This window comes from Labrus bergylta, chromosome 12 (assembly GCF_963930695.1).
Source record: "Labrus bergylta chromosome 12, fLabBer1.1, whole genome shotgun sequence".
Lineage (NCBI taxonomy): Eukaryota > Metazoa > Chordata > Actinopteri > Labriformes > Labridae > Labrus > Labrus bergylta.
The window spans coordinates 25,499,699-25,522,930 of record NC_089206.1 but is presented as its reverse complement, the minus strand read 5'-3'; the positions used below and the strand labels follow the sequence as shown (position 1 = coordinate 25,522,930).

Sequence of the window (23,232 nt, the reverse complement as noted above, 5' to 3'; positions counted from 1 at the left end):
GGAATAAATAGTTGTTATATTTTTGGAAACAGATATTTTACGTGGATGCAACATTAAAATATAAAAAAAATATTAAAGACATGCACTGACTGAGCTTTGACATCATTCTCCAGGGTAAAGACGTCGTTTTCTGGGAGGGGAGACGCTTCTGAGAGGAATATGAATGAAATAATTGATATGTATGTTTTTTATATTAAGGTTGATTTTTGTGGCTTTTTATGCCTTTCTTTTAAGAGCTAGTACAGTACATGTAGATAGAGTCCCAAATAGGGGAGAGATAATTAGAGAATGACATGCAGGAAAGTAGACACAGTCCAGATTTTCACAAATTATAATATTTAATTCTCAAAAGTCTCCAAGGCGAAAAAAAATTCACAAATGACAAACATTTTTCAAGATACATTTAGTCTTTCAGTGTAAAGCTTAACCATGCATCTTACATTAAAATTGACAATCTGCCAATCAAACCTCATCACATTAAATATCAATGTTCTCAAATATACTTCATACAAATATATACAGAAGAATTATAAATCAGAGCTATTTTTTTTATTTTCGTCATATAAAATGTGATTCATGGAAATTACAAAGACAAAAAAAAAATCATCCAAATGTTGTGCTTATTTGTTTTCCATCCCAGATCCTTCATATAAAAATGTTGTCCTTCAGTCCGACCGCTCTTCTGTGAATTGTGAGAGCCTTTTTGGGGCCTAACTAGACGTTCAGGGCACATCCTCTGCAGTATAAAGCTGAGCTCATCTTTCAGTTGCCCCCTTTCTAGTCATGAGCTGTTGTCATGATGTGGTTCCTCCTCGTCCTCGTCCTCTTCAACGCTCACATTGAGCCGCTGAAAGGTAATTTACAGCTTTTCTCTTGAAATGTAACTGTTGATGTTTGTGTCTTTTTAAACAGTTGACATTGGTTTACAGAAGTTTAAGTCTGATAAAAAGGAGATGAAGGCATTTTATCAACTATTATTGAGTTTAAGGGAAGTTGTTTTTGAATGCACACGCAGAAGCTGCAGTAAGTTTGTTTGTGAATATAAAAATGTTCTCACATGGAAAGATACATTTTGATTAAGGACTACTTTGCATGGTTTAAAACATTTCCTGTTACAATCTCTACAAGTTTGTTGTTTCTCTAAAGCTTTCATAGAATAGAAACACGTTAAAAAAGTCGGACAAAAAGCTCGGCACACCTGAATGTTTGACAGGTGTGTTGGAGGAGGGTAAAACTTAAAGACAATGAGAACATCTCCTGCAAACTGTTACAGGAATATTGAAAACATTTTTGTAATTTAATGTGACTTTTTGGATTTTTTCTTTCTGGTGATGCTCTAAGCATCAGTTTCAGTGGTTCTCTGATTGGGTGATTGTAACTTGAGGCAGTCTCATTGGTTGTATATCTATCTATCTATCTATATCTATATCTATATATCTATATACATATATATCTACATATATATATATATATATATATATATATATATATATATATAGATAAGACATGGAAATGATTTGATGCCGCCATCATACTTGATGACGGTATTTCATGGTTCAATAAACATGTCGGCACAAAACGCAACAGTGTGCTGTGGAAGCTTTTTGCATTGTCATGGTATAGAAACAAAAATCTTTCATTATTTTTTAAACTAACTCTTGATGCTTTAATGTCAGTGTTTAAAGTAATCTGGGTAAAATTGGATATATGAATTTGCTCTATTTCTTCATAATTTAAAAGATAAAATGTTTGACACCGGGTTGCATGAAGAGATTATTCATAAACCTCTAAAGCACAGGTTTTAAAGCTAGTGCGCTTATGGTACAGATAACTTGAATAATCATGAGTCATATACAGGAAAGTTGTCAACATAATTTACTACCAGGTCTCTGTAATGGTTCTGAGATTTGTTTTTTAATTGCCCCTTCATGCATTAATTAACAGGGCAAGATTTTTTTTAAATGCAATGTTTTACTTCTTGGGATATGCAAAGTGGCCTTATCATCATTTTTGTGATATATTTATAATTTTGAAAAGGTTACAGAAGTGTCCACTGAATCGGACGTCATGCAACTCTTTAATGCAAAATGTTATTTCTAAACACTTTTTTGTGTTTGTCACATGTCCACCTCTGTGATGAGAATCCTTCCGAGTTCTTGAATTTGAGTGTTGAAATATTTCTGTCTTGTACAGATAAAATTGATGGGCTTACTTCGTACCTAAACTTCACATATTTTTGGGAACTCTGAGACTTATTTACACTGGTGAAAAGGTAGGATAATATCTGACCTTTAAAAAAAGCCAGCAATGCATGATGTCCTGTTCAGTGGACAGGTGACCTAAAATCTATTTTTAGGAATATTAATAAAAAATATCCCTCCTTGGTGATTGAATTGATGTTAAAAATGTCATTACCTGCAAAGGTCTTCTAGATAAAAGTGTTTGCAAGATGTCCCAGAGCATGATGGCATTTCCAACCTACTTTTGGCCATCTTGAATTTGAAGAAATACTTGGTCCTCTTACTACAGCTGGTCAGTGGGGGGCAGTGTATGGGATGAATTGCTAACGTGCACTGCAGTGGCTGATGTTAAACCTCCAATCAGAACCTGTGTGTTTAGTAGAAACCAGCTTTAGAATAGCTCTCTGCTGTAGTGACCTCTATAGGTGAAAGGGTTTATTAAATCAAAGGAGAAAAAACTGAATTGAATTATTTGAAATTTCCAGGTGACCTTTATGAAATTCTAATTTACATTATATATTTATATAATAATTTGAGTACATAAAATGTTAAGACTTACCTAGTAAAGGCAAATTTAAAATGTAAGTAAATTATTGCAATCCATATTCATATTGTTCTTTTATGAAAAATGACACTTGACACAAGAAACTTTTGATATTATATATTTCTTTCTAAAAAGAGTATTTTTTCATCTATTAGGGCTTTCACACTTGCAGAAAACTATTGAAAATCTTCTGATAATGGAGCAGCTAAATGTATCGCTCTGACTTAATCCGGAGTTTCTCATGCGCCCTAGTATTGTATCTGCAACAAGTGTGCGAGTGAGCTGATATAAGAGCGCAGAAGGAGAATTCAGCCTTAGCCAATAGGAGGGTGGAGTGACGTTTATATACTGTGACTTGAGTCAGTGCATTAATCCGTCCGCTACTTCGGCGTCTTCGGTAGTCTTACGTCAGGAGAAATTAATTTAGAAAAGAAAGCTTTCAATCGTAATTTTTTTTAAAGGGTTATTTTGATACAAATTCAAACCATAAAACTGTTGTCATGCTTTAATTACCCTCCTTTCATGTAGTTATTGCAGGAAAGGTGATTCTGAAGAGGGGAAAGGAGGCGTGTTCAGGCTACGTTGAAATCTACCACGAGGAGCAATGGGGTTACGTCGGACACACATACTGGAACAACTCCACTGAGAAGGTGGTGTGCAGGAGCACCCACTGTGGGGAACCCGAGAAAGGTTCCTCACACATGGAGCTTCGGTCCATGGACAGAAATGTGTGGCTAGATGAGGTGCAATGCAATGGAACAGAGAAAGACCTGTTGAGTTGTAAATATCCTGGCTTGGACCTCAACAATTTCAGAGACGACTATGTGAGAACCATCAAATGCACAAGTAAGACCCATCTTTTCCTTTGTACATTTTGAGATGGTCTGCTTAAATTAAAACTACGCCTTTATAATGTCAGAGATTCTGTTCTACATGAAGCTGCTGAGAACGAAGCTTCGGATTTCCTCCGCTGTTGATTGTATCTGTTCCTGACTTTTACCTGTGTTTGCTTTTTTAGATGAAATCAAAATAAGCCTGGACGGGTACAAGTGTGCAGGAGCTGTGAGGTACTCCACAAGGCCGGGAGCTGCTTTAGGTTACTTCTGTGCTGACAACTTTGGTAAGAATCAGAAACATTCATATGGGACATTTTACCAGGATCATGTCTTTATACATTGTTGCAGTGTGGGGGTTTATAAAGGATAAATATAGATATTTTCTTCATGTATAGTGAAAGCATCGTAATGAAAGTGCAGACTAGGAGCTTTAATAAAAACAATAACTCAGTGGTGGATGACGCACAACACAAAAAAATCCATTACAAGGGAAAGTCCAGTTGTCAAGGTTCTACCTCATTTAAGATTACTATCCGCTTACATATACATTATCGAGACAATGTAACTGAATTAAAGCAACATTACGGAGGCGTTTGGTTTGGTGAACTTTTGCCACTGGCGTCCCTGAGTACTGACACAACCCACTCAGCATCAGACTTGCAGCCTACTGTATCGCAAAGCTCTCACCAACATTTTGTAGCTTGTCAAATATTTACTCTATTTCCACTTCTTCCTTGATCACTCTTTCCATTTCTCTTGTTAGCTAACATGGATTCATTTTAGCTGAGGGCTGGTGTGAGATCTAGTGCTGTAAAGCTGTACCCATTTCGTTGAAAGAGGACATATTGTACTCCTTTTATACCTTTTCAAACAGTCTAAAAAACATCTGTGCTGTGCTTTGTTCAAAATATAACATGAATCAAGCACCAGAGGAGGTTTGTGACCCTGTATAAACCAGCTCTCTCAGAACGCTCCGTTTTGGTGTGTGTGTCTCTTTAAATGCAATGAGCCCCCCCTGAGTTTTCCCCGTAGACATCACTCCTCTGTAGCAGGAATAAAAATGGCGGACCTGCACAAAAGGTTTGTTCTAGGCTGGGGGTGGAGTCCATGGGTGGAGATATCAGGGGAAGGGAGGGAACTTTTTTTTTTTTACCAGAATCCCACTGTGACATCACAAGTTGAGTAAATTTGAAACAGAGCATTTTTCTCTGTGTTGTAAGACTTATGCAGACCACAAACAAAGGACTGGATGGGTTTATTTCACATTTTGTGGGTCTGTAGACACTCAGGTTACCCAAATATATGTTCAAAAACACTGTACAAAATGTTCCCTTTAAGTGAACCACAGCCTGCTGCAAAAGTTATATTGCTTAAAGCATGTGACTGGGGTGCTCTGTGGAAATGTGTTAGCTGCTATTCATTGTGCTATTGTGCTAATAGATCGGCTTTAAAACTACTTTTTTAAAGGTAAGAAATTAACATATTGTTGCTTTAAAGCTCCTTTTCGTTTGTTTGTTTTGTACAAAAAAATGTCAGCCTGCTTTCTTTATCAAGTGAAATGTGTCACTTAAAAAAATGTGTTGTGTAAAATGTAAATAAGAAGGTTGTCACTTCAGGGGACTTTTAATCCCCTTGTCCATCTTATTTGCTTCTGTTGCTCAGAAAGAGGCATCACTATTCATTTCAGACTGTTTCACAACCAATTAAAAACTCCCACAGGGGCTTTAAACGTACAATATGTAGAACATTTATGACAATGTTTCCATTAAAATATGTAAATTAATAAAAAATTGACGAAACCCATGTTAAATATATTTTATTGACTGCTTACATTAGGGAAGGAGGGACTAGAATCTACATATTGTATCTTTAACTTTTATTTTTTCAACAATGATGCATCAATGTAAAAGCCGTTTTAGTGTTGCAGATCCCTGCAATGGAAGTAGATTAGTTGATCTACTTAATAGAGCAGATAAAAACCCCATAAACCAAACTTTGTCAACTCGTTTCTATTTCTTAAATCACTCCTTTCATCCCTCAAAGAACTACAAGTAGCATTATTTAATGTTATTGATATGTTAATGATAATGATGTGTTTTTCTAACATAAAGATCAAGCTGAAGCCAACCTTTTGTGTAGAAGTCTTGACTGTGGAGACTCCAAAGAGATCCCCAGACCACCTGGGTGGTTTGGCAGGGAAGAATTCAAAAGCTCGGAGAAGATGAAAATCAAGTGTTACAACACGGAAAATTTAACTAATCTGTGGCAGTGTGCAGACCAGGAAACAAGTTCTTGCCAAAACCCTGCTTCTGTTATATGTACAGGTAAATACATCATTTCACTGAGTTTACTTAAGCATTTTACTGTAACATATCACTGATTTCATACAATGGTTGATAAACAGATTTTGTGAGAGTTCAACTCAAAGGAAATGGATCGAATGTGTGCTCCGGGCAGCTGGAAAAAGAGGAAAATGAAAAATGGATTCCTGTTAAAGAAAACAACTCCAGTTCTGATGTTTGTCAGCTGATGCACTGTGGGACATCTGTTAGCAAAACAAACAGTAACAATGAAGTAAATGTGAAATGCTCAGGTAATTTCACTGATCAATATTTAACCACATCTTCTCACAAAGAAAGCTCGCTCGCCATTTTCCTCTGATGTCGAGCTCAGGTTGTAAAGCTCAAATACTGTTATACTGTTGTACTGCTGTCTTCCAGACATTTATTTAATACACTTATAGAATTACTTCAACAGTTTCCAGCTCTATCGGCTGTTGAATAAAAACACACACACGTTTTACTTATCTGTAAAACGGATCCCTCAGGTCAGTACAAGCCACAGCACAACAGATTCTTGTGTTGGTTTGAAGCACAACTGTATATACAAATGGACGATAAGCCTCTGCCTCCTCCTGTTGGACAAAAATGAAGCAAAAAACTTAACCGTGATCCGTGCTGGCAAATTGTGAAATTGGAAGCTGCACATTAAGGATCAGCTGGAAGAGCCGGGGTATTAATGTGAGGCCGCTTCCGCTTAAACCCACATTTAAGGATGCAGATGGCCTAGCGGTTGCCTTGTACAGGGGCTAAAGTCCTCGAAGCGGCTGGCCCATCGCCAAGTCTGACCTGCAGGCTCCTTTCCCACATGTCATTTCCCCACTCTCTCTCCCCGGTTTCAGGGAAATCTAAGAGCATAGTGATATCACAAACATATCATGAAGTCACTACTTTTTGGAGTTGCAATGAGTAGCAGATAAAAAGATAATGGAGGACGATGATACCAATCTACCATATTTTAAGTGAAATCAGTATATTTGATCGCTCATTGGTGTCCCTAGACAACACATCCAGCCACTTACTAGCTAACATTTAGCAGTTACACAATTAAAAGGTACTTATAGCTGGAAATGTCTTCAATTCATTATTTACATCTATTGCTAACTATAATTCATAAAATATGTTGTTTCAGCTTGAATAATGCCAGATGTCCATCCGTATTATTACCATTTCAACCTGTCTTCTCAGTCTAATTAATTATTGTGATGCAATTTGGAACTTGGAGTACAACAATGAAACTGTATGTTGACATTGCGCTCCCAAGATGTCAGAGGAAAATGGCGGCTGTGTCAATATGGTTGATTGTTCTGTGATTTTTAAACTAATGCCATACATTAGGATCCATTTGAAAAACTAAATCCCGACCGTAATCTTTTTTTTAACAACCCACAGACAATGTATCAGTCGTTCTGCTGGACAACAACAGAGAGGGAAAGTGCTACGGCGCAGTTCATGTTGAAGTCAACAATACGAGATATCCTGTGTGTGCCTCCACCTGGACCAGAGAAGAAGCTCAAGTGGTTTGCAGTGAGAAAAACTGTGGGAGTGTGAGTTTTTGAGTGTCCTGTTTCATTTAAAAAAACAATTAAAACATTTCTGTGTTACATGTAAGCATGTAACCACAACTGTCTATTTATTTATTATTATTATTATTATCATCATTCATTCACTGAACAGCAATTGCTTTGGCCACTTTTTGCATACTTCTCTCTCATATCACCACAAATATATTTTTGTTGTTTTTGTAAACGCTGCTGCTGAAGATTGCTGCTAACAAAGTTTTGTTGTGTCCTTGTATACAATGATAATAAAGTTTCTATCTTCTATCTTCTAAAACTTGTACTCAACCCAACCACAAGTGACAACTAAACGATGAATGGTGCTTAATGCTCAAATGTATTAAATCAAAGGTGTGCGGAAAAAGTCAGTAAACTGACTCAAAGATGGCAGCTACACAGAAATATTTTCATGGTGTTTGCTAACTTTAAACTGGGAAGAGATAAGTAACAGATCAAAACAAAATCAATTAAGTAACTTGACTTTGTCAAAATATTCAAGTTAATTCCTTGTATTTTTCATGAAATAATCAATCCAACCAAATAACAGCTCCTGTGTGTAGTTGTCAAATTGGAAATAAAGTGGAGGCAACGACAGTTTATCAGATTGTAAAATTTAGCCAGTTTTTTACTTAAAGTCTGTGTACTTTGAACTCGCTTGAACTGCACCCCTCTGTGGTGCAATTGATTGTGCAAACAGATTCGATAAAACACAGAGGGATCTTTTTACCGACTACAGAAAGCTAAACTAAGAAGACGCAAATTAATATCTGAAATTTGGAGAAACAAGTTGTCACCATTTTTGTTGGTACCCTTACTAAAAGTAGATACGTTGATGAAGAATATTTTACCGCACTCCAAATCTGAATGAGGGGGGTGCGTGGCCAGACAGAACAATGACTTTGATACATCCCTTCCCTTCCCTATATGCAGATGATCAGAACTTCTCTTTTCCAGGTGCTGACTATTGAAAGCAAGACAGACGTTGGAGTGGGGATTATGGACAATGTGAAATGCTTCGGCAGTGAGTCCTCACTGTGGCACTGTTTTGGCTTCCGTGAAAAAACCCCTTTCAGATGTAATCCCAAAGCCTACGTAGTTTGTTCAGGTGAGATATGGCAGCTGTCTGTCTTTTTAACAAATGTACAGTATCTTTGAGTTTTTCTGAAAAGCGCTTATAAATAAAATATTATTATTATTATTATTATTATTATTATTATTATTATTATCATTATTATTATTACCTCATGTTTGTGACAGCAGCATGATGTAATTTAACTTACAAAGAATTTGTACAGTTGATTTATTTATGTCCAAATGTGTGCAGAGAGTTATTTTTTGGGTTCTCATGTTTTGTAACTCAGTTGCTTCTCTTCCTGTCATGCTACAGGTAGCGTGGACGTGAGACTGGCTGACAGTCCTGGAAGATGTGCAGGGAGATTGGAGATTCAACATAAAGGCAAATGGCAAAGGGTCAATCAAAAATCATGGCAGGACACCAACTCAGACCTCGTCTGCAATCATCTGCAGTGTGGAAATAAACGACGTACCAGCAATGCTGAGGACCAATACAGCCAGGGTTCAGGTGATTTTGTGACTGTAACATGTGATCAAAGTGCCTCGAAGATATCTGAGTGCATCACCAATGAGGACAAAACTGGCGGGCAGAAGGAAGCAGTCAGGATAACCTGTGAAAGTAAGTGTTATTTCAGTTTGTCTGTTATGCCTTTTGACCTTCTCTTTGTCTGTCTTCATGTCATTCTCCATTTTAATTCTGGGAACTTGAATCTGTCCTCGACATTGATCCTTGAGGTTCAAGTAGAGAGGTTACAAAGGCCACCATACTGTATATCCGGAGAAATCGTTTTTATGGTAGTTATTATTTAACGTCCCAGCCCGAATCAAAGGCTGTGTCCAAACATGGAGAAGAGGAGAAACCAGTCAGGACTGTTGGCAATGCAATTTCAGTACCAGAAGCAGAGAGTCGGAGAGTGAATGAGGGGAAACGAGGAGATCTTTAAAGGCAGAGTGCATCGGGTCCAGGTGAAGCTCATTCAGCTGATGACCCTGATGTAAAGTGAAGTAAACATACAGCTTTTTGAAGAGAGCGGAAAATGTACAAATCTGTGCTCCAGCGCCCCCGAGTGTCCAATGTGGGCCGCTCCTTTCCAAAGCTCTTATCGCCTTCCATCCTTCAAGCCAGACTAACTTTACATCCATTGGTCATTTCAACCCAAGGGTATATGATCATAGGTAAAGCACCTTACTTTAGGTCCACATGATGGGGTCAGGCAAATTGTGTTTGCTATTTTTCATGTGTCCTGTTTTATACTGTCTTTTATTGTTGGGGTTGTTTGCTTGTTTTTTGTGTGTATCTGTTGTTGAGTTTTATATAGGCATATTTTAAAGGCCCATCTCGGGGCGGGGCATTGCAAATGAGATTAGGCTATGAATGCTTTACTGTGTGCATTAAAGAAAGAATACCTGTAATCATAAAACCATACCTACAAGAGTTATTTTTTTTAGCCTAAGATGAGGTGCTATGTCTAAGCACTGTACACTGCACATTGTATGCTTGACCGCCCTGTTTTAAGTTTATGTGACGCTTGAATAAATCCTTGGATGCATTGTGAAGACAGCAGTGCATGCGTCGATTGCAAATATTAATTAGAAAAGAAAGGTGAATTAGCTCAATTAAAATAACTCAGTTGGCTACAAGAAAATTGCACTGAAATCATTTCTGATTGAACAATTTGAGTCAATCAAGCACTGAATATCAGTGAACAGAGAACATTTCCTCTGTACCTAATCATTCTAATGACTCAGAAATGGAGTTCTTTCAGATTTTGGGCTATGCCAGTTAATCACATTCCTAATCTCACCTTTTGTCTTTATTTCCTGCTTCTGTCCGTGGCAGAGCACAGCATGGTATTTCTGGATGGAAAAAATTCCTGCTCTGGCATGGTTGGAATAGAGCAGGATAACAAAATGTTCTGGCTCTCAGGGTCTAACAAGACATGGACCCGAGACGTGGCAGACACAGTGTGTCGGCAGATGCACTGCGGTGAGGCGTTGAACTTTAACTCCACATCGAACACTGATGAGAAGAAAGAGTTTTGGAATGAAACTTACAGCTGCTCGTCCAACTCTATATCTTTGTTTGAATGTCAAAAAACGGCACCTCCATTGAAGCACACAGATATTGCCACTGTGATATGCACAGGTAATGTGAAGAAATGTTGAAACATTAGAAGTATGATCTAAAAGGTTGCCTTACTTCATGCTGTCCATTGATTTAAGATTCAAAAGTTTGGGGGGAATGCAGCATTGGTGGAGTTTCCTGAAACCAGACAAATATTTGTACTTTAAATGTTTTTAGTTGTGAAATAATCTGGCGATGCAAGTCTGTATATAACTCCCTTATTTATTCTTGTTGATTTCAACAACAGGAAACAAGAAAGTGAACCTGACAAAGGAGTGTTGGGGAAATGTCAACATTTGTGTGGGAGGAGAGTGTGGCAGTGTGTTTGGCGACACCTGGACTGAAAAGAAGTCTCAAATGTTGTGTGAAAATCTGAAGTGTGGGAATGCGATCCTGAATACCAAAAACCCTCTTCCAGTCATCAATGTCTCCTTCAAAAGCGTGCACGCCACGGAGCAGACCTCAGACATCAGCCAGTGCAACTTCATCAAAAATAACGACTTCAGTAAAAAGGCAGCTCCAGCTTTCGTTGTTTGCTCAGGTAACGTAGTGTTTATACATATGTCTATAATGCATTATGAATACACCACAGGGCATTTCTGTCTTCTCTGAGTTGGATAAAGTTATTGTTATAAGCACTCTGCATTTTGTGAATGCTTTATAACAGAAATCATAACACATTGTGACTAGAGCTGGGTGTTGTCCACAACCTCACAATTCAATTTGATTTCAATTATTTGGTCACGATTTGATTCAATATCAATTTGATTCAATATTAATTAATATGCTTCGATATCGATTTAATAATACATTCAGTTGACAGGAATACCCAGATAACTCATCACTAACTCATCACAGTACCTTCTGATATTTGTTAAATAATTATGTATGCAGTGTTAGTATAGGTTTAGAACAAAATGACTCAAAAATGTATTTTATCGTTGCATTATTCTTTAAAGTGCACAAATGTGCCTGACTTGAATCCACAGCACCCACAGCACCCCCAGTGGACAGGGGTGTCATTACAATGAATACAATCGACCTCAGGATTTCCCTGGATCGATATTGAATTGGGAAAATAATAATTGCAATGCGTTGATGAATCAATGTTTTTTTAACCAACCCTAATTTTGACCTGCCAAGGGACTGCAGATGTAAACTAGGTCCAAGCTAACTCTAGTCAAATGCATCAAATGGCAACATTTTTATGATCACATTTTTGTCGTTATATTAATCAAAAATTGTAAAAAAAAAAAAAAGAAAAAGAAAATGATGCCGTAGCACAGGGCTATTTAACTATATTGTTCTAGTGGCAAAATTTTCAGGAAGCTAAGGACCCGGGGGCCAGACAAGCAAGCCCACCAAAGCAGTACAGTGCGCAAATTCCTTCTTTTTTTTTTAAAATCAACAACACATGCTTGTTACATGCTGCGAGCATGGGACCAACACTTTACTGTGCCAACAGTGACAGTCATTCACAAGTTTCCCCCCCCCCCCCTGTGTATTTTGTAATTGTAAATAGAGCTTATCTGCGAGCCAGTCTTGATGTCATCTGCGGGCTGGAGTTGGCCCCTGGGCCGCAAATTGAATAGGCCTGGCCTAGATGTTAGGTTGCACCCCATGTACGGAGGCTACAGTCCTCCAAGAGCGGGTTCAAGTCCGACCTGTGGTTCCTTGCCCGCATGTCATTCCTCACATTCTCCTCCAATACTCTATCCACTGTCCTACCTTGATAGGGTTAGGGTTAGAAAATAAAGCCGCCCCCCCTCCCCCCAAAAAAATAAAAATAAAACACAGAAAGATGTTTTTGAGATTTTAAAATAAATCAGAAATTAAATTCATATAGAAGACCCAGTGACCACAATTAAACATCAGAACATTTACTATATTGTATAGTCAAATAGTTAAAATATTCATTATTAGTGATATAATAAAATTCCTTAAAAGGGTCCGCAAATTGCTTGCAATTATTAAGTATTATACTTATAACAATATAGCAATTGTGATGCTTTATGAAGTGTTGTGGTTATTTTTCTTCATCGTGATGAATATTAACTGAGTATCACCGATCTTGGACCTTGTCTTTCAGGTTTTTATTTTATCTGCACACATAGTTGATATCTTTGTGTAACTTTAACCACATCCTTCTTTTTTATTATCTGCTTTACAAAAACATAACAAGCAGGATCATTTAAATGGAATTCTGTCTGTGTTCTTTCATTGGTTTCTTACAGAAAGTGTTAACACCAGAATAACAGCAGACAACAGAGACAAATGTTGTGGGAATGTGGAAGTTTTCTTTGAGGGTCAATGGCTCCCAGTGTGCAAGGACGCTCTCAAAGATAACACAGAAACACAGAACAGCATCTGTGGGGAGCAGAATTGCGGTCAAGCTGTCGAAATGAATGACTTCTTTGGACCTCAACCTAGTTCACCCAGCATTTCACTCATAAAGTGTAATAGTGGTGAGAAGTCATTAAAAAATTGTACCATCTCTTCTGATGTGACCCCCTGCAAGCATGCTGGTCTCCAGTGCTCACGTAAGTCTGATTTCAAAATGTCTCAGGATATTGTTTTCAACTTGTAAATAATGTTTTCTTTAAAAATATTTACAGGATAAAAAAATTGTCATGACACAAGCTGCAGTTTGACCACGAATTAGCATGTTGGAAAAGTTAGCACGTGGAGCTCAAAATTGTAGACAGGCAATTTTTTGCTAAAGCTTTTGTTCGAGGAGGCATTGGCCTCATTTTTCATTTTTTTTCATGTTTATTATGAAGTTGCTAACCTGGCTGTAACTCTAACATGAATATGGGAAAATGGTGTCAACCCTCTTATCTAACTATGAGCAGGGTTCTTATATTAATTTGAATGGAAAACATGACTCATCTTGTCTGCATCTTTGCTGTTCATTTCATGAAGTATTTGAGTTTTGTATCTGCTGAGCTGTATTTCCCCTGTCACTGCATATTGTAGACTGCAGGAAGATGGAGCTGAAAACGGAGAAGGACTGCATTAAAGGCAAGGCCTGCAGTGGAGCTGTAATGGTTTACTCGGGAAAAGATAGAAGTACTGTCTCTGTGGCTGGCTGGTCAAAAACTGAGATGAACAGGCTTTGCAAAGACCTGAAATGTGGCAATGTCAGCAAACGTTTGCCATTCACAGCTATGACGGAGTCTTTCTGGAACACAAGCTTCAGGTGTGCGCGTGAAAACAACACAGAAAACATCTGGGCATGTGAAAACAAAACTGCACCCTTGCAGAAGGATGCGCTCTATATCGAATGTCAAGGTAAAATCTTCCACGACATAATTTTCACCTGCAAACTTTAAAATTCTTCGCCAAGAATTTGTTGAGTGGATTGATAGCACTTTCATGTTGTGAGACAGTTAGCCTAGCTTAGACAAACAGTAGAGGAGGCAGAGTGAGCTAGCCTAACTCAGTCCAAAGTTAAAAAAGAAATAAAATTGATCAATCAACAAACCAACGTGTGAAAATAACACTTTTGGTTTATTTAGGAGTTGAGATTCTTGTTCACAGTCTCATCCTGTTAATCAATTAAATTAGCTAGAAAACATTCCAGCACATAGCCCTCAAGAATATGCACAACTTTTCAATGCTGGTAGGTGAATCTTTTATTAACACTTTCTTATTGAGGTCATGTCTGTTATGCATTATTAGCATGTAAAAAAAAACAGTGCAGGAATTATAAGGCTTCATAAAACCTTATATAAATGTTTATAAAAGGATGTTTTAATAAATTATTGCAAGTTCACAAATCATAGAACTTTGTACTGAAATGCCAAATTAAAAACAGTCATTTAAAAGGAGTCTTGTGTTACGCAGGGCATTATCTCTATCATAACTTGAGCCATTTATAAAGACAAGAAGAGAACTGATCAACTGTACAGCTACAGATTGTAAATGCTAAGTGTACGAATTAGCAAATATTGTGTAACATTACTAAAACTTAAAAAGCTTTAAGTGGCAGCACTGTATGGTTGTAAGCAATATGCATAATATGATAACACTATTATCGGGACCTGAGAAACGTATTTCCTGGCAGCATGCAGATGATCAAAAGGCCATGAGCCATGTCAAGAATTTGCCATTTATATTTTGAAAATATGTTAACAACTCACAAAAACAATGAGAAATGGAAAACTAGGTTACTAATGGGTAACTCCCAGGACAGGATCATAGACTGTATGAAACATGGACGTAGTCCCAATGGTGTACCAGTTTGTTTTCTGAAGCAGAGTTTGGACGCCCAATTATGGCAGTTGCCATATTGGAAATGCTATCTCAACCAAATTTCAATAAAAAAAATTAAATTATTTGAGTTGAGGTGGGCCTTTAGCCTCCTGGAAAATAGCTACAATGCTTTTGACCCATCAGTCAAATCAGCCACACCCCTAATTATGCATATGTTCCCATAACTCTTCGCCTTTTTACACGCAAAGCTGAGTACAGTGTGGACCAATAAAGAAATTAGCTATTGATAGCAAATACATTTTATGAATCAGAATGTGCACATGTAATTCCTGCGCACGAAAAAAAAAATATATATATTTGAATATTGGTATTTATTACACTCCTTGTGCTTTTGCAGTCAGTCTCACAGGGACACTTTTTGCACTTCCACATTGGCTGCATTTTTTAACATTGCATCATATTCATGCTAACCTTAGCTAGCGTTGTTCTGGTTGCAATTCCCTATTTGCCTTCTGACAAAGGTGTGCTCGATCTTATCATTTGACTCTTGGCGAGGCAGTTGTTTAATTTTTTGGTTTTCCAAAAAAGTTAAACAACTACTTTCAAATGACCTGTTGCTGCAGACGACAGGGCAGAAGCCAGTATCAGCCAGCTGATTAACAACATGTAGCTATAATATTTGCTTTGGTCAAATTTCACCCTTTTACATTTAGTAGATATTGAACAATTTTGTTCTTGCTAAATGTGTTGTTTTTAAGTTTGCAGATTCATTTATGTGGTTTGCTCCAGTGTGTATCCAATTAAGAATATTTTTTTAATTAATTTGGCTATAGTTGAAGTGAATATAAACTATCCTCTTTCCTCATTATTTAACTCCCCTGAGCAGCATTGTGTATTATCCCTTTTAATTTTCAATGATTGTTGTCAGAGACTTTCAATTAGCTGTTTATAGTCTGTTACTCATAGTGTATTTTTTAAAGTAAAAATTATTCCTCTGGTATGTACTTGATATGTTCCCTCATATCGAGCCTTTGGGGTCAGAAATAATTGATTAATATTTAGTTTTTTTCCTTCCTAGACGAGCCAGCTATCAACTTTTCACGCACCTGTGGTGGTGAAGTGACGATAGACAACATTAGTGTGTGCGACACTAACTGGCACAACGATTATTCAGACTTGGTATGCAAAGAAAAGGGATGTATCAAAGCTGTCGGTCACTTCAGCAAGAAAGTTCCAAGCTCAAAAGACGAGTACTACCACGTCAGGTGTGAGAAGTACCACTCCAAACTGGGTCAGTGCAGAAGATTCAAGGCAAAGTGTTACGGGAAATTGGTGTCTGTTTACTGTGTCCGTAAGTATCTGTTTGCTTTATGTACCATTGATGTTGCAGAATATATGTCTTGTCCTTTTTTTCAGCCTGCTTGAAGAAATGCAATTTAAATAATATTACTTTGAGAAAATTTGTGACACATAGTGATCAATTGTGCCGAGTTGGTAACTGAGTTGTACCATTTCGGTACATTTCCTACTCGGGGATTCTTATTTATGATTTTTATCACAAAATAAAAAGGACACTTGATTGCCCATTCAAAACGATATAAATGGTTATTGTTGATTTCCAATTGTTAGATTAAAAAAAAAAGTTTGTTTAGATAATTCATGCAAGTAATTCCCTTTTATGACTCTGTTTTCAGGATTTTTGAGGGGGGCTTATTGTGCCTTTATGAGAGAGACAGGGCAGAGTATAGAGTCAGACATCGGGGGAGAGAGAGAGGGTAGCCTCTCTACATGGAGGGTGCAAACAAACCACTAGTCCACCGGCCTCCCACAGCCAACTGTGTGAAAGTGAAGTCACATAATTTACATCTCATTGACACTTACATTTAAAAAATTGACTATTTACTGTTTCCACCAGTCTCTCTTGTTTAAGGGTCACATTGAATATTTTTTTTTACTTTGAGCCAAGACAATAAGCCTATCTTAGCATAAGTCAGGGTTAGCCTGCTAGCTAGCTTGTCCAAAGTAAAAAATAGAAAAGAAAAGCATGTTCAGTACCTGTGAAGCTCACATGTTAACATTATACCTTATTCATTACATTGTGACAGAAGGTTTTTAAATGCAGTCTCTTCTCCACACTTTTAAATGACTTTTAAATGGGGGCACCGACTTAGTCAGGGATGTCATGAAGTTTGTATGCACACACAACATTGAGAAGTAGTTATTAACCCTTTCTGTCTCCACTCATCATTACTGTAACTACTAGTGTTAAAGTTTCATACAAATGTTATACCATATCTCGGTGCATTTTATTTTTCATTTGGAAGTAACACAAACATGTGTCCAAAATCACAATTTAAAGTCAAGGGTTGATCCCCTAAATCAGAATACTTTCATCATTTAAATCTGATTTATTTTCTTTTGGTTGACTTCTTTATTTACAGGTGAAGTTAAGTTCAGGACCACAGAAAAATGTGGAGGCAAGATTCAGGTTAATTACCGCAATGAGTGGGAAAACATGTGTCTCACGGATGCATCAATAACGAAATATAAGCCGAAGCTGTGTGAAACGCTGCAGTGTGCCACACATAATGCAACCATACATACATCTACCAACACACTGGTAAGTCATCACATCGTATCCCTCTGATTCAATGTGCGTTTGTCCAAAGCAAGGTGTCTCTTTAAGTCCTGTGTCTTCTTCTGATTCATTGTTTTGAAGTTGATCATTCACCCCTTAGTCTACTTCAACTACATATCTTAAATGTTATGCATGGCTGAATTACTCAAAACAGAAGTTTATATGTAATTTAAGAGAACCACATTGAATTGCAACACCGTTCCGGATGACGTCACGGTCTGTGTCCACCACTCGCCTTGTACAGGACTCGGAAAAGCTTCGATCTACTGTCCAGGTAACCAAAACCTCAAACTGGTTCCCATTTCAAAATGCTGATTCCCCAAATAGTCTCTTAAAAAAAAGAAAATGTATTAAAAAAGAACGAAACATATTTACATCAAAACAGTTTTTAAAAGATTTATCTGGAAGTTCTCAATGTGAATCAGAAATGAACACAGAAAAGATGTTTTGCTCTTTTTGATTTCAGGGCATAATGATCCTGATAAATCAACAATAACCCTAGTGCCAATCATCCTGGGAGTAGGAATTCTTCTGGTTCTGGTGATAATGGCTATTGTATTTATACGAATCTACATAGTTCGTAAAAACAAGAGGGCCACAAATGCCACATGTGAGATTTCTTTTTTTCTTTTCTAATTCTTGTTGTTGCTGCTTAAGTTAAAATCAATCATACCATTTCAAATTGATACAGCAGAAGTGACCATCCTAATCATCCTGCTGGGATTCAAAAGATGTAATGGAGCCTCTCTGCCACTAGAGGCCAGTCTTTCTGCATGCTGAATAAACTCTGCCCCAGTTTTATATAATTATTGCATAATGGGATTTTTTTCAGCAATAATTTGTATTAGTCAGCTTTTATAATTCAGACAATTCAACATCCTGTATTCTTTGGAAAAACCTCCAAACCCATGTGTTTCATGTGAGGGCACTCGCTCTAGCTTCTCACTGAGGTTGGAGAAGGATTCAACTCAGAGCAGAGTCAGGTGTGTTTGTGGCTGATTGGCCTTGATTAAGACCAGGTGTGGGAGATATTCTCTTGGACTCCAGTGCTCTGTGCTGACTCATTATCCCACCTCCAGAGGTAGTGAGAGGTTCTTTCTGTGTTTTCGCTCGTTGTCTGTGTGTGCATAATCACAAACAAAGAACTCGCTGTGTATTTGTTTTCCCATTGCTAGTCTCTGAGTGAATAACTTGGGGTGCTGGGTAGTGTTATTGTTATACCCCAGCCTTTTGTGTTCACTGTTAAGGCCTCCCTGGAAGCCTTTGCTTTAGTTTACTGTTTTCAGGGTCTCCTGAACTCCTCGAGTCAGCTGATTTAGTTCATCAGTTTCGGTGCACTATTTAGTTTAGAAGCTTGTTTTGGCTCTATACAATTATTTTGTGCGTGTCCCCGGCTCCAATCTATCGCCTGTGTCCCCCTTCCCCCTGTCCTAAGCTAATTGAAACACAGGCTAACAGACAGCAATGCATATGTTGTGTACCCTTTGCCTTTCTTGCTCTTGTAAATGTTTTCACTCTTTTGATGTAGCGAGAATGTCGAAAATGGAAGAAGTGGAGTTTGAAAGTGGAGACTATGAGGATGTAAACACCAAAGCAAATGAAATGGAAGACTTACGCCGTAAGTCACTTGTTCATCCATTCACTTTTTCTTTTTCTTTCCATTCAAAGTGCTGTACACTAAGACTCGACTAAGACTCAAAGACAGAACACCGGGGCGCTGGTGCACGCCCCATTGATGGAGGTTGTGGTCCTCCAAGCGGGCGGCCCAGGTTCAAATCTGACCTGTGGCTCTTTTCCCGCATGTCATTCCCTACTCTCTCTCTCCCCGATTTGTGACTCTGTCCACTGTCCTGTCTCTCGAATAAAGGCACAAAAAGCCAAAAAATAAAAAAAAAATAAAAAGTAAAAATAAAGAAGACAGAACAGCAGGGAAACATACAGACGACTCATAGGCAGCAGTAAACTATGGTCTTTAGCTTTGCTTTGAACACCTCAACAGAGCATGCTCTCCTAATATCTAGAGAGAAACTGTCTGATAATGTTGGTGCACAGAATGAAAGAGCCCGCTCACCAACTGTCTTCTTTCTGACCTTTGACGTTGTGTAAATAGCTGTGCACCACGTTAGCAACAGCACCTTAAAGTCTGCTCTTACCTGGACAGGAAGCCAATGAAGCGAGGCCAACACCGAGGTGAATGCTGTCATATATACCTGCTCTGCTCAGAACATGTTCAGAACCTTTCATTGGCAAACCTGACAGAGGGACATTACAATAATCTACCAAATTTTAGATTAGGGTATCAAAACTAAATACTGCACCTTACTCTTAATTATTTATAAATAATATTGTTACCCCCATGAGAGCAATAGAAGAAGTAGCATTTATTTTGCATTTATACCACTTTACTAATTATACTACATCAATGCTATTTGTATATTAGCTAAATGCTTAAAGGCAGGGTTGGTCATTTTCTCCAGATACACTTTTAAAGAATGCTACTTTCAAAATCATGCTAGTTTTTGAAAAATTACCAACCCTGCCTTTAATTATAGTATTCCTTTTGATTATCATTATTTATGCTTTAATTGTAGTGTTGCAATATAAATATTTGATGTAACCATTATTATTCTGCTTTGCTAAGTGAACATCATCACCAAGGTAGTGCTGGATCATTTTGCAGAAACATTTTATAAATTCACACATAGTTTTCTTTTTATGTTTTTTTATTATCATTTCATTCAAAGAGTTTTTTTTTCCTATTCATACTTCTTAGCTTGTCTGTGTTTGTAACATTGTAACTCCTCAGATATCCAAATAATCTTATGTTTACTTCTAAACATGTTAAAAGTTAAAATAAGGAGGTAATAATTGTTATTAATGTGGCTTAAGGAGCAAAATATAACTCTAATTCTAGTGTTTAAAATAGGTACTGCAGTCCAAATTCAAAACATTAGAGAGAGCTGTCTCTCCGTGCCCCCTCCTCCCTAGAGTCAATGTGCATGTAGGTTGCCATGTCAAGCTTCAGTGTTTAGCCAGCTCTGCATCGGTCTTGAAACAGTATCTAACCGCTCTACATTTTCAAAAGCATCTCCAATGTTTTTCCGACTTTTACCACGTTTCTGCTGGTGGAGCTTATTATAATCAGTAAAATCAGTTACATCTGAAGTTCTCTAGTCCACTTTCATGGCTACAACACCTGTTGGTTTGCTGTTTAAGGGATGGGAGGCAAAACTGCCGTGTGAGGGTACCGTCCGCTTCTCTGGTCAAAATAAAAAAAAAAAAACAGGAATAGAAACTTTGTAGGAGGACATACTGGCTGCTGCGTTGTTGTCAGAGAAGCCTACTCTTCAACATAGCATGTTTCCTTAATGTCTGATGATTAATTAAAGTCATTTTATGATTTAATTCAGATATAATATCTTACATGTTGGACTTTTAAAATATATTTCTTGTTTTCAGGATTGAGACCTGAGGCTGAGCTCATCACAGAGGGTGATGCTCAGAGCCTTCCCTCTTTGTCTTACGATGACGTTGATGTTAATGAAGCTCTTTTCGAGGCTCGACCTTTGACCTCTCAGGCTTCATTTGCTGTTGTGTCAGGTGACAACCTGACCTTTGAAGGTGCTATGAATCAAAGTTTTGAGCTAGATTCATCCCATCTTTTTCTCACTTAAATCCAACTTTTTGAAAAGTTCTCACTATATGACTGTGCAGGATGAGCTGATTTAAAAATGTGACTATTTTTCTCATTTACAGATCAGGTGGCCTACGAGGTGGACGACCCACAGGAGAATTACGATGACATTGAACACAGCCCAAAAATCCCTCAGACGAAAGCTACAGTCCACGACGGCTCCCGAACCACACCTGCACGTGCAGGATTGCTGAAGGGGGATGAAGACTATCTAGAGCCGGGCCAAGATGGGTGAGCCAAAACTGGGTTAAAAACTACAAAGATAAAATCAATCTGGACAAAGTCAACGGCCCCTAACCCAGTGCTTATTGTAACCCACAAGATGAATGACAAAATGCAACCCCATTTCCTAAAACGTTGCAACATTGTGTAAAGTCTGAATAAAACTGAATGTGAGGCTTTGCAAAAAACATTGCAACCCCATTATTGATTGAAAAGAGTACAAAGACAAGATATCACATTTCGAGCGATTTCATTGGTTTGTTCCATCAGATGTTCACATGTTTTCCAGTCTTTGGTTAACACAACTTTTTTTTTTTTTTTTTTTTACTTTTTGTCGGCATCAAATTTACAATTGGACTTTTAATTTTCCTAAAACAATTACATTTCTCACTTTCAATGATTGCATTGATGTCTTTGTGCTTCTTTCAATCAAACATGGGCTTCTAATGTTCTGTGAATCACCACATTCTGTATATTTTTAAATTCATTTTACACAAAGTCAAAATGTTGAGAAAAGTCAGTGTTTCTCAACTGGTGGGCCGGGACCTGAAAGTGGGTCATGGAGACATTTTCAGTGTGTCCTGAGTGTGTTCCTGGAAAAAAAAAGTTTTTGAAGTGCGTTTGTTTGTTTTGTTCAGTTTCTTGCCTTCATTACATGATTTAAAGCGTGTACTTCACAATTTTTCATTAAATATATCTGATTGGTTGAAAAATGTCAGAAATCTGAGGCTGGACGGGTTGAGAACCACTGGTCTGGATGAACTGTGTGATTATGCCTAATGTTTTTATGAGCCAAACATTTGCTGAGGAGGTTTAAATAGATGCTCTAATGATGCAGAAAAAGGGTTTAACCCCTGAATGCATCATTCCTTCCACACATGAAAAGAAGCTCACTGAGTCATTTTTGTACAGTTTACAGGAAGACGTGTCCTGCTAAAACAGATTATTAACAGATATTTTTGTTCTGCTGATATGTTTCAATCATGGCTTGACTTTTAGGAAATGTGCTTAGTATGTTTTAATAATTATGTGTTTTTGCTTTTTAAATTTCTCATGTATAAGCAGCTGAGCCCGATGATTTCAGCAAATGTAATTAAGCTTTTATTTTAAGAAGGTTATAATGAAGGTTAAGAAATAATTTGCTATGAATGTAAACACAAGGCCTTCAGTAGTATGGATGTTAGCTTCATAGGTTTTTGAATAATGAATAAAATTTAAGGATTAGTCGCTGAGAGTTGACAATTTGTTCATAAATCAAATCTATTCAGTTGATTCAGTTTCTAAAAGTAAAGAACATAGCAGTCAAAATGTTCATTTCTTAAGTGGATAAAGAGGCAACTTTTCAGCAGGAAAGCAGTTTTCCCTTAATCTGTGAGAATTCTATGTACAGTGAGACATGTTATTCATTTTGAACATTTTGTACTTTTATCATAATTTAAGGGATGTCAACCCGGCAAATAAAGCACTTCTCTTTCATATTGTCTTATATACCTTTAGTTAGTTTGTATTCTTGTAATCCCTGAAGTATGTCTTATTGTTTCATGTCAAAAATTTTGTCTTTAGTTGTTTTTTTAATTTAAAAGGAAAAAATACATATTGGGATTAAAACATTTCTTTATCAGGAGCATCTTACCGAAGACATGCAGCAGCACAATTAACAGTTTGTGACAAACAACAAGCGGCCACACCTACAGATATGATATAAGATTCATAATTGTACATTTAAAAAAAATGTAATCAGGAAAT

The 23,232-nt window shown here is 37.4% G+C and overlaps 1 protein-coding gene across 2 annotated transcripts; it reads left to right on the top strand.

Moving 5' to 3' along the window:
* Positions 1-780: 780 nt before the first annotated feature.
* On the top strand, positions 781-22,962 carry LOC109985060 (scavenger receptor cysteine-rich type 1 protein M130). 2 transcript variants are annotated; one of them, XM_020635288.3, is made up of 19 exons: positions 781-854; positions 3,313-3,630; positions 3,803-3,904; positions 5,732-5,944; positions 6,025-6,213; positions 7,352-7,506; positions 8,473-8,623; positions 8,906-9,211; positions 10,433-10,738; positions 10,965-11,258; positions 12,952-13,257; positions 13,694-14,008; positions 16,011-16,283; positions 17,374-17,552; positions 17,745-17,844; positions 18,037-18,180; positions 19,099-19,188; positions 21,030-21,170; positions 21,327-22,962. In XM_020635288.3, the coding sequence occupies exons 1-19, from the start codon at positions 797-799 to the stop codon at positions 21,497-21,499; spliced, it is 3,813 nt and encodes a 1,270-aa protein (XP_020490944.2). In that variant the 5' UTR covers positions 781-796; the 3' UTR covers positions 21,500-22,962. The 2 variants fall into 2 exon arrangements, with proteins under 2 accessions (XP_020490944.2, XP_020490943.2); XM_020635287.3 differs by having other exon boundaries at positions 21,030-21,191.
* The last annotated feature ends 270 nt before the right edge of the window (positions 22,963-23,232 follow it).

Bases quoted from the DNA above. Each gene is read 5' to 3' on its own strand.
- LOC109985060 (XM_020635287.3), top strand. From the start codon at position 797: ATGATGTGGTTCCTCCTCGTCCTCGTCCTCTTCAACGCTCACATTGAG. The intron at 14,009-16,010 runs GTAAAATCTTCC...TTTCCTTCCTAG, and splicing joins GCTCTATATCGAATGTCAAG to ACGAGCCAGCTATCAACTTT. The intron at 16,284-17,373 runs GTAAGTATCTGT...CTTTATTTACAG, and splicing joins GGTGTCTGTTTACTGTGTCC to GTGAAGTTAAGTTCAGGACC.